Source organism: Atractosteus spatula, chromosome 10, assembly GCF_055471065.1.
Source record: "Atractosteus spatula isolate fAtrSpa1 chromosome 10, fAtrSpa1.hap1, whole genome shotgun sequence".
Taxonomy (NCBI): domain Eukaryota; kingdom Metazoa; phylum Chordata; class Actinopteri; order Semionotiformes; family Lepisosteidae; genus Atractosteus; species Atractosteus spatula.
This window is the reverse complement of record NC_142715.1, coordinates 24,478,402-24,492,378: the sequence shown is the minus strand read 5'-3', so window position 1 is coordinate 24,492,378 and position 13,977 is coordinate 24,478,402. Positions and strand designations below refer to the sequence as shown.

At 39.0% G+C, this 13,977-nt stretch overlaps 2 protein-coding genes across 2 annotated transcripts in view; both read left to right on the top strand.

Moving 5' to 3' along the window:
* LOC148826073 (uncharacterized) overlaps positions 1-13,977 on the top strand; it is a 588,722-nt gene that overhangs the window by 454,378 nt on the left and 120,367 nt on the right. Inside the window, 1 exon segment of the mRNA XM_088926251.1 lies at positions 13,465-13,845. Within this exon segment, the coding sequence (XP_088782377.1) occupies positions 13,465-13,845 (381 nt within the window).
* Positions 1,855-13,297, top strand: LOC148826080 (uncharacterized). The gene is made up of 5 exons (XM_088926142.1): positions 1,855-2,167; positions 2,204-2,242; positions 4,307-4,507; positions 12,434-12,807; positions 13,187-13,297. The coding sequence occupies exons 1-5, from the start codon at positions 1,855-1,857 to the stop codon at positions 13,295-13,297; spliced, it is 1,038 nt and encodes a 345-aa protein (XP_088782268.1).

Here is a 13,977-nt window from a genome sequence, read left to right as displayed (position 1 = left end):
TACTTCTCCTTGCATTCTCAGATTAAATATTTTAAAACTACATCAACATGACAATAGATTGAACAGCATTTATGGTTACAGATTATTAAAGTTAAGGTAAAGACCACCTTGTTGAGAAGTGTAATAATACAGGCACACATTGTTAAAAACAAATATTTATTGCAATCACAAAACACAAACTGCACTACACCCAACAAAACATACAACACACATGTTACTTTATATACAGTATTTACACACAAATCATCTCAGAGGCCTAACATTCTGGTCACCCAGAAAACTCTGGACTGTTACTATGCACTGAATTCTTAATGCCTACAGAGGCCACATAGGAGATGAGGTGCCTTCTCATTAAATACAATGCAACCTGCAGTTAGATCTCTCTCCCTAACAAGGTTCAGATACTTAGCTGCAGTCCGGTTTGGTTCAGATGACCAAGAAGTAGGGGATCTCGCCTGGCGTAAGCTTCAAGTCCCAACTCCTGCGGACTTCTCTCTCCTCTCCTTGTTTCTCCTCTTCCACCTTGTCTTCTCTCTCCTCTCTCTGTTTTGATAATTTGTGTGTGTGGCCGTGCTGCTCCTTGCCAATCATGAATCTACAATGTGTATATAGGTGTGCTAAGATAAACCTTACAACTATTTCAGCTCAAGGGACCCTTCAAACCTTAGCAAACATCCTCCCTCCTTGGAAGTTAGGAGTGTTTTACTCTTCCCATTTCCGTCACCCAAAGCTGTAAAATTATAGTTACCTAAGTTTTTTTTTCAATGATCCCAGTAACTCTTCCAAAAACATTTTTCAGAACAGCTTCTTCAATTATCAAAGATTTTATATGATCTAAACACACTCATGGAGTAAGAAGGCAACGTCTACATCTGCCCAGCTCAGAAGGTGGGTTAAATCTCCCAGATCTAGAACAACATCAGCTTCTGACACAATTTTTGTATTTGTATTATATATTTTTAAACTCCAAACAAGAACAATGGGTTAACATTGAAAACATACATGCAACATTGAAAATGTATCCTCAGACTGTATTTGTTTATTCTTAAAAATAGGTTTTAGAGCACAAACAATTTTATTAGTAAGTCTACTGTTATTATCCCAGTGCCAAAGTTGTTGAGTATAACATGTTTAAAGTATTACAGGACAGTAAGATCAGCCACTATTTCAGTGTTTGAATGGCAAATTGGTAAGTATGTGCTCATCACCCACCTAGACTCACATCAACACGAACTCTCTGACATCCAGCACCTTGAGGCCCCCAGTAAGTACACATGGGCCTTGGTGATAGATTACAGCTCTCCCTTTCACACAATTCAGCCCCCGAATCTCTTTCATAAAATAATTGACACAGGTGTAAATCCATCAGTGTTTTTTTTAAATGAATTTAAGAATAGTTTTACATCAAATCCTACATCGATAATAATGTACATTATAGTATCCTGCAAGTAAAACGTGGAAATATATTATCAGTTGCACTAAATCGACACTCACGAGCATCGTTAACTAGCATATAATTCACTCCAGGTTTATATTCGGCTGCAGAAACTCTTGTTTATCATTCCCACTCCTCGTTTTTTTTTAAGCCGCTGCAGCGCTCAAGAATAACGTAACCGTACTGCACGGCTTTGACGATATGTCATCCACTTGGTGTTGATTGAAACGCTTGCTTTAGCTAAATAATAAAGAGGAAAGTTATTCTGTTTTTTAAGTACCGTTTCAGGGTCTGAATATGCTATGTCTTGTCGGTTGTGTTCATATTTGAACAGATCACAGAATACAGGATCTGTGAAGAATAAAAATAAAGTTCTTGAGTTTAAGTCAGCCTTTGTTTATGATTGACTCTGAAGAAGGATGGCGACGTGTTTGTTGAATCTACAAACCGAGATTCACTCTTTCATAGATATGTTACTCAAATCGATCGTGTATGATGTGTCAGAAGTTTTCAGAAACAGGATGTCTGACTCCGAGGACAAGTTTCAAGACAAACTCCTCAGCGTCTCACAGATCCTGGTGAGACGGGCCGTGTTTAAAATCACACAGTGTGTGGAGGACAGTGTCGGGAGTGAAATGGCGCAGCTGAAGAAGGAGAACGAGAGCCTGAAGCGGAGATTGCAGCTGTGGGAGAAGGAGTCGGGAGCAGGAGGAGATCAGGGACAGACAGATCGTGTTGGACACACGCTTCCCTGTGAAGTCACCGCAGGAATAAAGGAAGAAATGTACGCGAAACTGGAGCTGTCAGGTCAGTGGGGTGACTTGTATGAAGTTAGTGTCTGAACTGTTGTTGTCTGATTATGGCGATTATAATACTTCGTTCAGACATACCAGTTGTTTCACTGGATTATCGTATAATCCTACAGGTATGTCATTAGGAAAAAACTATTTAATTTGCATTTACGTTGTATTGGTTTAGATTTGTATATGTATACCAATGATCATGCGTCTGTATTAACCCCTCTCTCTCAGTGCAGGGTAAATGTACTGTAGTGTTCAGTTACTGTGTCTGAATTAACCCCTCTCTCTCAGTGCAGTGTTAATGTACTGTAGTGTCCAGTCAGTGTGTCTGTATTAAGCCCTCTCTCTCTCAGTGCAGTGTTAATGTACTGTAGTGTCCAGTCAGTGTGTCTGTATTAACCCCTCTCTTTCAGTGCAGTGTTAATGTCCTGTAGTGTCCAGTCAGTCAGTGTGTCTATATTAACCCCTATCTCTCAGTGTAGTGTTAATGTACTGTAGCGTCCGGTCCGTGTGTCTGTATTAACCCTTCTTTCTCTCAGTGCAGAGTTAATGTACTGTAGTGTCCAGTCAGTGTGTCTGTATTAAGCCCTCTCTCTCTTTCAGTGCAGTGTTAATGTACTGTAGTGTCCAGTCAGTGTGTCTGTATTAACCCCTCTCTCTCAGTGCAGTGTTAATGTCCTGTAGTGTCCAGTCAGTCAGTGTGTCTATATTAACCCCTCTCTCTCAGTGTAGTGTTAATGTACTGTAGCGTCCGGTCCGTGTGTCTGTATTAACCCCTCTTTCTCTCAGTGCAGTGTTAATGTACTGGAGTGTCCAGTCAGTGTGTCTGTATTAACCCCTCTCTCTCAGTGTAGTGTTAATGTACTGTAGCGTCCGGTCCGTGTGTCTGTATGAACCCCTCTCTCTCTCAGTGCAGTGTTCATGTACTGGAGTGTCCAGTCAGTGTGTCTGTATTAAACCCTCACTGTCAGTGCAGTGTTAATTGTATGTAGTAGTGATATTATTACAGTAGACTCACATTTTACATTATAATTAGGCTCCTGACAAAGCCTGTATATCCAAAATCACATATAATCAGAACACCACCACATCAACCGAGGTTGACCTGGGTTAAAAAAAAAGATTTAAGATCAGTTTGGTGGGGGTTTGGGTAAAAAAAAGATGACCTGTGCATCACTAAAGACAATAGACAGCTGCATGGCGGCAAGGACATCGCCACCAAACTGACATCATTTCATTCTAGGTGCATAAAACTAAAACACTGAAGCGATAGGTGCTGATGGGGAGAGTGAAGGAGAGGTGGTCTGTCATAACTCAAGCTTCATTAAAACACAAAGGCAACTGAAGGGTACACTCAAGGAGAATGAGTGGAAACTGCTTTTTGGCAGACCCTCAAGCCAGCCAAGCCTTCGACTAGGCTGGTGCGCGCCCCACTAATGACACACAGTCCCTTTAAAGACTGCTGAAACCCCAATACCTAGACTCAACACACAAGTCCCTGCTCCCACTTTTTACAGCTTGCAGTTCTTAACAGCCCCTTCATAGCGGACACTACAATATTCTTTCCTCTGACTTAAACAGTTTTAAGAAAAATGATTAGGTGAGCCCGCGGACCACACTTTGAGAATCACTGGTTTAAAGTATAATAAAAACAGTGATACAACTTAACTTGCCTTGCCTTTCCTCTTCGTACTTGTCATATATGGTGATGCTGCATGATAACAAGTGACCAAATCCCAAAGAGCAGCTCAGATGTGTGCTACTAGAGTTGAGCTATTAGAGTTGAGTTCTTGAAATTCCCTGCATTATTTACATTTTTACTTACACTACTTGTATTTTTTCACCACTGACTAGGTATACATGAATTTGTGTGAAAATGATGTAATTATGTAATTACACTACACAATTCATAATTATTTGAGTTTTTACAACTTCATTTATATGCAGATACTATATACGTCTCATATTTAAATTTTAAGATTTTTCTTTGTATTGGAATTACTTCATTTTGATCACTACTCTAAGCTCATGCTAAAGGTCTCATCGTCTTCTCCTGTGTTTTCAGGTTCAGTGGCCAGTGCTCTTCCTGATGCTGGGGAAAGGGCTCCTCTTGAACAGCAACACAGAGAGGAGGAGTGGGGCTCCAGTCTGATGCAGGAGACAGAGCTCCCTGCTGCAGAAGGGAAAGAGACACTCAGGGAGCAGCACACAGAGAGCAGACAGAGTGTCATGGATCTGGACTCTGTGCCCATGATGAAGACAGAGCCTGAGAGTGAGACAACTGGGTTATTAGGATGTGAGGATTTTACAAGGAAGGTTAATATTCTGGACAATAATACTATTACAATAAATTTCAATGCGCTAGAATCAGTGTCTGTACAGAGGCTTAAAGAAGAGGAGCTGGATGAACTGGATGGGTTTAATCTTACAGAGCAGTACATGGTGATCCAGCTAATTGATCCCGCAGAGCAGCAGACATTTTTAGATCTTAGTCTTGTCTCTGAGCCTGGTAAGTGTTCTTTCTAATTTTTAAAAAAATGTTCTCCATCTTTCACAATAATGTCGTCCAGATAACACTGTGTACCTGTAGTTCCCTGCATGGCTTGTTCCATCACCCTCTGCCATACAGCTTGAGCCCTAGAAACTACAGCCATTCAAAATGGGTGGGGTATTTCGCGGCATACCCCGGTGGGCGTGTCGCGTTATCAGGCAGTATCACGCGGTATCACGCAGTATCACGTGGTTAATCGCATCATTTGACGTCATGCCGGAAACTATCCGGCGTCACCTTGTAAAACCGCCAGGGGGAGCTTAACCTCTCATGTACAGCATTTGAGCCTTTAATTTTGAACTGTGTATTACAGCATGTTAATCATCAGTCATTAAAATGTTGGTATATTTTATGAAAGCAAGATTGCTCAGTTGGACAAAAGTACGCAACCTACCTTTATCAGAAATATTTATGCATCAAAGCCTTTACCGAAGATATTACTAATAGTATTAATAATGAATGACTTTGGACAAGCTGTATACTCAAAGTATAATTTCTTTAGCACATTTGTACAAGCACTTGGAATCTGTCCAAGCCATACTTTGTCAGGCATTTTGTTTTACTTCAACGGGCATAAAAACTCCCTTGCTTTTAACAGGGCGTTTCATAATTTCTAACTACGAAAATGATTTAAAATGCGACACTTATCATTCAACTAGAGCTCAAAATATCAAAAGGATCCTCAAGAGCACAGCAAAGACTGTATTAAAAGATACTTGTATGAGATACATGAGAATCCAGGCTTTTTTATCAACGCTTTCTTTTCCATATACCAGATTTTATGGAACCACTTCAGAAGGGTGTCAGCCAGTCAGATTCCAGGAATCGGTACTTTAAAGGAAAAATACACACCGGTATTCCATTTCTCCCTAACGATTTTAAGCATCGAAGTATTTAACTAGCATGTGAAATAGCGTGTGAAAAAGTGGTAGTTTTAAGCTTTTCTGCTAATATAATATGGAATCGCGTATCTAAAGGATTTAAGAACGATATGATTATATTTGTGTACTGCGACAGGGCTGTGTAGGCTGTTTCGCCTTTCTCTTCCTGTGACTTCCCTTGTAGCCTACTGGTCTATATGCCCGATTACCGACTCACGGGTTGTGTGTTCAAATCCAGCTGGTGCTGGACTTTTCTTTTAACAAACATTTCTTTGAAAAAATAGAATAGCGATATTATGGACAATCAATTGACTTTTATATTTTCAAAATATCACAACATGATCGATTCAGTCATTTTTGATAACAATGAATAGTCACCTTCTTCCCTTCTGACAACGGTCCCTGCTTCTGCTTCCTGCTTCTATTGTGTGTGTGTGTGTAATAGAGTAAATTTTTATAGAGAAATGGAGGCTGGACAGTATGCGTTACAATATAAACATTTATATTGATTTAAATCGTGTTTTGATTTAAATCGCAAATGCGTGTTTAATTATATGTGTTTTTTAATCATAATCAGGCTAATGCAACATAAATTGATACAGTATCTTTGTCTTCTAAGTATCTTAATAAACTTTCAGCATAGCTTTCTACCCGTTTAGATTTATATTTCTTGGGATTTTGGGATCAAACGTGGAAGGATTAGGTTGTAATCGTTTTTATTTTTCAAATACGTTTTAGAAAAGTGTAATCTATACCTGCCCAGACTGTACGCCTTCCTAAACCCCGCCTTTCATTCCTGTCCTGCTCTTCCCCGCGCACCCCAGCCGGGCGCTCTTCGGCCTCTGCCCGGAACGAATGTATATTTTGATATTTACACCCGGCGCGGCACCGAGGGAGCTTCTGCATTTATAACTTAGTTTGTAAAATTAGTCAAGCAATATGAAGCATCTCCTTTTACTTTTAAGTCCCTTAAATACATTGAGCACAGCTTTCTCACCACTTAAGATCACTTTTTGATACCATCCTTACACAAAGCAGAAACTTTCTGATGACATACAGTACAAGTGGAAAGATTACAGATTTTAATCGTCTTTAATTTTGTTACGTTATACGTTTTAGGAACGATTTATCTAAACAAACACCACAAAACTATTCTCGATTGTATTTCTGAATGTTATGTTACACCTACAGTAGTTCACTGCTTTAAATACATCGAATTAAGAAAGTTAGGTGTAGCACTTTAGATCTTTTTTTCTGAACCAGGGAAAATCTGATCATGTTTCTCTATAACAATAATAAAAAACTTTATTTTACATATCACCTTTAAAAGTGGCATCTCAAAGCAATACAGTAGATGGAAAAACAGTTAAAGGTTAAACATTAGAGGCTTGCCACACCCGTACTGTTAAACCAACGCATTAGCACGTCAAAGCCCATTGAGGACCCGGGCGCAATAGTTGCTTTGTCCCTTGATTTACTGATCTGCATTAATTATGGAAATCGAGTTCCTGGTCTGTGCAGACGACCTGGTCCCGCTGTGGCCCACAGAACAGAGGCTGCGCCAGAACCTGGCACTGCTGGAGCAGCACTGTCAGACCTGGGTGCCGACAGTCAAACTGAACAAGACCAGAGTTATGGTTTTCCAGAAAAAAAGCCAGACCTCAGGGAAACAGGTACAAATTCACACTTAACAACACATTAACACCTAACAACGGGAGCAGGGACGAATTAGGCCAGTACCCACTATTGTTAAACATACAGAAAAGAATATTAAAGTATTGAATATTAGTATTGGCTTTAGTATTAGCCATACAGAACATTAAAGTGCCCCTTTTCCATTCAGCGGGTGCCTGAGCCGCTGTGTCCTATCTTCTGAAAGTCGCCGTTGTGAATGTCTGTAGAGTGTATCTTATTTTTAGTACTATATTTTTGTATTATATTCCCTATTAATCAAACTCTAAGAGTATGTATCGGCTTGTCCCCTCCTCCCGCCCCTCTCTGTGTACAGTAGAGCCTCCTGTCCAGCCAGCACATGTCCACAGACATTCACAACAGCGACATATCATAAAACGTTTGCACATATAGTTAAATTATTAGTTGTTTTTCAGGAAGTTAAAAAAAACACTTGAATTACTTATCCAGTCTCTCGAAATAAAGTTATTTTTCAAGCAATGCAACAAACGTCGGGCAATGTGTTTTTTTTAATCCAACATTGACAGCCACATCTTAAATCTTGTCAGTCAGCTCTTTTTTCTCTATTTGAATTGTGGCTTACACATCGCACGACTTTAAAAGCTAGAAAGACAGGTTTCGATTCACATTAGCTGGCGAGCCTTGTTAACAAAAAAACTAATAATAATGTAACATGCCACTGTTTGGTCATGAACAAAGTTATACTGAGATTTCCTTAGATACGCGATTAAAAAATAAATAAATTTTGAATCCCCGGCGGAACACATTCCATAAGAATCAGCGCTTTTACAGTATATATCGCCTTTAAAGGTTGCTTCTCAAAACGCTTTACAGGATTAAAACAACAAGAACAGCAACAACAACAATATTGTATTTCATTGCACTTTGAAAACCAAGTAATAACTTAACTATATGTGCAAAAGTTTCATATGTTGCTGTTGTGAATGCCTGTGGAGTGTATCTTATTTGCCTTGCATCCTGGTTATCTCGCTCACCCTCCCCCCCTCTGTCCCTCAATTCAGTTCAATTCAAGGTGTTTTATTAGCATGACAGATGGGTACAATCAGTGTTGGGTATTTACTTTGCTTTGAGATTCCACTTTTAAAGGTGATATATAAAATTTTGACTAAAATAAATTGATAGAGCTGGACAGGCGAGACGTTTATCCAGAGAGCGAGTGATCAGAAAAAGGAACAGCTGTTACACCCAGGTTTTACGCTCTCGGTTTTACTTTGTAATCTGTGGTTTACATCTACTGTATTGTTTTGAGATGCCACTTTTAAAGGTGATATGTAAAATAAAGTTTTTTATTATTGTTATAGAGAAACATGATCAGATTTTCCCTGGTTCAGAAAAAAGACGATTAAAATCTGTAATCTTTGCACTTGTATGTCATCGGAAAATACAATCAGTTTCTTCTTTGTGTAAGGATGGTGTCAAAAAGTAATCTAAGTGGTGAGAAAGCTGTGCTCCTCAAAGCGCTTTACAGGATAAAAACAATAACAACAATAGTGGCTGGGCAAACAATTTTTTTTTATAGAAATACAAAATGAGATACTGTATAATGATGTGCATGAATAAAGTTATACTTCAATTTTCCTTAGATACGCGATTAAAAAAAAATAATTTTTTGAATCCTGGGCGGAACACATTCCATAAGAATCAGCGCTTTTATACAGTATATTGCCTTTAAACACATATATTTAAACACACGTTTACGATTTAAATCAAAACGCAATTCAAATCAATATAAATGTTTATTTTGTAACGCATAGATGACTATTCATTGTTATTAAAAAGACTTAAATTCGATCATGTTGTGATATTTAGAAATATAAATTTGTTTGGTGCGAGTGAGGTTTTATTTAATCTCTGACCAAGGGAAACGTTTCATTTTTTCAAAGAAATGTTTGTTAAAAAATAAAGTCATAGTTCCATGGGATTTGATCACAGACAGTGTGATATGGAAGTCAGGAACCTAACCTACAGCGCCACCGGCACAGTCGCATGCTGAGGGCTAAAAAAGCACTACAGAAACATTATCGACAGACAATGTACAGATTTGATAAAGCTATAAAATAATGTAATTAGGCACAGAAGAAGTTTACAGCACAGTACAATAATAAATGCTGACCATGACTTTAGAAGCATAAATTACCTTACACTCAATTTAAACACAAGCTGTCTTTAGCCCTCTAAGCTGGTTCATACAGAAATGTAGAGAACCAGGCTAAGAACACACAGCTTCATTAGCGAATACATATGCAGGACAAGTGGAGAAGATGTTTTACAGTGGATGGATTTTTAGAAACATCCCATCAGTGACATCACTGAAGTCAACTCCTAGGTACTGTAACTGTCGTGTGGATAGTTTCACAAGAATCAGACAAAGGTTTAAGCATCGCTTGTTCTAGATAAAACTGCAAAAAAACCCAACAACCCATTATGTACTTCTTTGCAGCTCTGTTTGCCCAAATCATATATTCACAACGTGAAATTAGAAAATAATATTACGTAACCAAAATCCGCAATATGGAAACAGAACCTGTGTAATTGTTGACAGATGATGTACTCGTAACATTTTTACAAGACGAACTACAACATTTAAAAAATGACTTGTATGTACTTGATATCTCTAATCAATCCACTTCACTGCATTAAAACAAAACGAAAACTAAAACGCCCTGGGCATACCGTTTCGCGCTTCTTATCAGTTGCTCAAAAGTAATTTGACCGTATGAAATGCATAATATAAACCTAGAAACATATACGTGAGCAGTATTTACGTAGTATCAGTGTCAAGACATACCTCTCAAATACTGTAAATCAAGTTAAAAATATCTCAAGACCGATACTGGTCATAATGAAACCATGTTTCGTGTATGTTTTCTTTAAAGTACCGAGACCAGCCATATACTGTATGTTTATGTTCCAAAATTAATATCGTTTATGGCCTTCACATGCGTTGCAGTATACTCCTATTCTTTTTATGCTCAGCTACTAAGATTTCCTTCAGTGGTAAAATTCAATATCTACAACGGGCACAGTAAAGACGTTTACTGTAAATCTTTCTACGACAGACCAACGGACCACGAGTGCCCCTGTCGGTCAACCAATCACGTACCGCGGTACCCCGCATCATCTTGCGTCACGATGCGCGACGCTGTAGCCAATTACCTCCGGTACGTGTCTGTACCGCGCACTTTGAATGGCTGCATCTGTAGGTGATTGTATTGCTAGTATTAATTGTCAAACGTTGCTTTGATGATTCTTCAGTCTCCATTTGAAGATATCCCTGGGCCGAGTCAGTCTTGTGGCTCCACCTTAAGACAAATAACATATGGTACAGGGTGTCGCGATCCATCTCATTAACTGCAGTTTTTGTGTTAATTTCCTTCAAGGTTACATTGACTTACTTAATTCCATGTTTTGCATTAGGCAACAACTGTGAAATTCTCTTTTTGGTGGGTTTGTTACTGGAAGAGCCTAGATTTAGTGCCCTGATGGAGCTCCCATCGAGGGGACTTTTTTTCAACCACTCATGACCTGACGATACAGACACTTCTTTTCCAGCAAATAAAGGTCTGGCTTACGTGTTTTTACATTGGAGGCTACATTTCCTTTAATTTCCCAAGAGTCGGCACAGTCTCACCAGTGAAAGTTGTGTCTAGCTCCATTTCTAGTTTTACTCCAGACACTTCTGGTATAATCCAAATCATTCTCCTATCATCCTCCCTAATGCTATACAGTTGCAATCATCCCAGATCATCCCCAATTGAGTTTGCATCAATATGTGATGCACCTTGTTCAATTTCAGAGTATGTGCTTTAGTGGTTTTGCTTTTTTCCAACACTGTTGCCTGTTTTTCTGGGATTGCATTTTCTCTGCTCTACACATTCTTAATGTAGCCACGTTTGTGGCAGTTTCCACAGTCTTTTTCTCTAAACCAACATGTGACCCCAGTCAGTGGGGTCATGTGAGGATTTGCCACCATGAAAACAAGGCTGCCCTTTCCAGTATTTTTTAACAAAAATCTTATGTGTAGCACATGCAACTATTTTCTGATGCAATTCGTTTGCATCTTTGGTAGCCATTTCCATCAAAATCACAATGTTTAAAGCGTGCCGCAGTGTTAAATTGTGCTCAGTGAGCAGCTGAGTCTGTGTGTTTTCACTGAGCAACCCACTCACCAGTCTGTCCATCAAAGCATTTGAGAGCCCGGAGCCAAACTGACACTGTTCTGATGATCTATGTAGCGCTACGAAGTATTCTGATATGCTTTCAGTCTTTCACTGGTTTCATTTATGAAATGGAAATCTCTCCACTATGATCAATGGCTTTCAGCTCAAATGATTCCACAGGGCAACCACATTTTCTTTAAATGTCTTTTCAGAAGGTTTTGCCGGTGTCATATCGAATTGGGGGATACTATTGTGTATGCAGATAACATGGCTTAGTTGAATCTTTCTGCTTACCCATAAAATATTTCAGGCAAAGAAAAAAATACAGCAAACTATCTTTTTATGTTTATTTTAGTTCCTCTCCAGGAGTTAGTTTCTTTAATGCACATTAAGACTGAATTCATAGGAATATGTAATTGACGATTAACACCTCATTTCTCATAATTGTAATACTTAAGTAACTGGTTTAAAGTATAATAAAAACAATGATACAATTGAACTATTCTTGCCTTGCCTTTTCTCTTCGTACTTGTCATATTGATGGTAATGCTGCATAATAACAAGTGACCAGATCCCAAAGAGCAGCTCAGATGTGTGAGTTGAATTTGTGAAATTTTCTGCATTTTTTAAATTTGTATTTACACTACTTGTATTTTTTTCACCACTGACTCTAGGTATACATGAATTTGTGTGAAAATGATGTTATTATGTAATTACACTACATAATTCATGATTATTTGAGTTTTTACAACTTCATTTATATGCAGATACTAAAGAATGTCTTTGCTATCTCATATTTAAATTTTAAGATTTTTTTTGTATTGGAATGACTTCATTTTCATCACTTCTCCAAGCTCATGCTAAAGGTCTTGTCATCTTGTCCTGTGTTATAGGCTCAGAGGCCAGTGCTCTCCCTGATGCTGGGGAAAGTGCTCCTCTTGAAGAGCAGCACAGTAAGGAGGAGTGGGGCTCCAGTCTGATGCAGGATACAGGTCTCACTACTGCAGAAGGGACAGAGACACTTAATGAGCAGCACACAGAGAGCAGACAGAGTGTTGAGGATCTGGACTCTGTGCCTGTGATTAAAACAGAGCCTGAGAGTGAGACAGCTGGGTTCTTAGTATTTGATGATTTTACAGGGAAAGTTAATATTCTGGACAATAATACTATTACAATACATTTCAATGCTCTAGAATCTCTGTCTATACAGAGGCTCAAAGAGGAGGAGCTGAATTATCTGGATGGGTTTAATCTCACAGAGCAGAACGTTGAGCCCCGGTTGATTGACCCTGCAGAGCAGCAGACTGATATACCTGGTGAAGAGAACAGTACTGAGTCACAGCACACAGTGGAGAGTCATTATAGGGAGGAACAATAACAACTCCAACAGGGCTTGATGATAATAAGGCCTTGTTCTGTTAAGGTGGAGAGACTGTCATTGCAAAAGTGGTTTAAACAATTGGATAATCCCTTAGTATCAAATGACTTTGTAGAGAAGTGTAATCTGAACACTAAGAATATTGCAAAGCATATAAAAGAACTAGAGTTGGTCTCTGTACAAGGGTGCAGGGAAGAGGGAGAGAAGGAATTTAATGTTTTCAGTCTAAGGGAGCAGGAAAGTGGATCCCAGCTGATTCAACCTGCAGAGCAGCAGACTGATGTATCTGGCGAAGAGAACAGCACTGAGTTACAGCACACAGAGGAGGATCAGGACCGAGAGGAAAGAGAGGAACAACAGGGAGGCCCACAGGACTTGATAAGAATGATCCCTTCTTCTGCAAACATGCAGAGACTGTCAGTGCAGCAGACTAAAGCCCAGAAACTTAGGAAGACTCATCCCAAACCTTGTTCAGATAAAGTGGTGAAAATGTCTGTTCAGCACAAACGACAACAATGTTTTTCGGCAACCAAGTAAATTAAAAAGTCACCAGCGCACTCATACTGGTGAGAAACCATTAACCTGCAGTCAGTGTGGGAAAATATTTAATCAGGCAAGTCATTTAAAAACCCACTTACGAATTCACACAGGAGAGAAACCATTCACCTGCCGCCATTGTGGGAAGAGTTTTAATAGGGCAAGCAATTTACAAAAACACCAACTCATTCACACAGGTGAGAAACCATTTAACTGCAGTCAGTGTGGGAAAAAGTTTACTCAGAAAAACCATTTAAAAACCCACCAGCTTAGTCATACAGGAGAGAAACCATTCAGCTGCAGTCAGTGTGGGAAAAAGTTTACTCAGAAAAACCATTTAAAAACCCACCAGCTTAGTCATACAGGAGAGAAACCATTCAGCTGCAGTCAGTGTGGGAAAAGTTTTAGTCTGCAACGCAGTTTAAAAACACACCAGCTTATTCACAGAGGAGAGAAACACATGATAAGATGGTACACAGAATTTTAGAGTTGTACAATGATTTATGAATTTGAAACTTCAAA

Bases quoted from the DNA above. Each gene is read 5' to 3' on its own strand.
- LOC148826080 (XM_088926142.1), top strand. From the start codon at position 1,855: ATGGCGACGTGTTTGTTGAATCTACAAACCGAGATTCACTCTTTCATA. The intron at 2,243-4,306 runs GTCAGTGGGGTG...TTTCAGGTTCAG, and splicing joins CGCGAAACTGGAGCTGTCAG to TGGCCAGTGCTCTTCCTGAT. The intron at 12,808-13,186 runs GTTGAGCCCCGG...TTCAACCTGCAG, and splicing joins TTAATCTCACAGAGCAGAAC to AGCAGCAGACTGATGTATCT.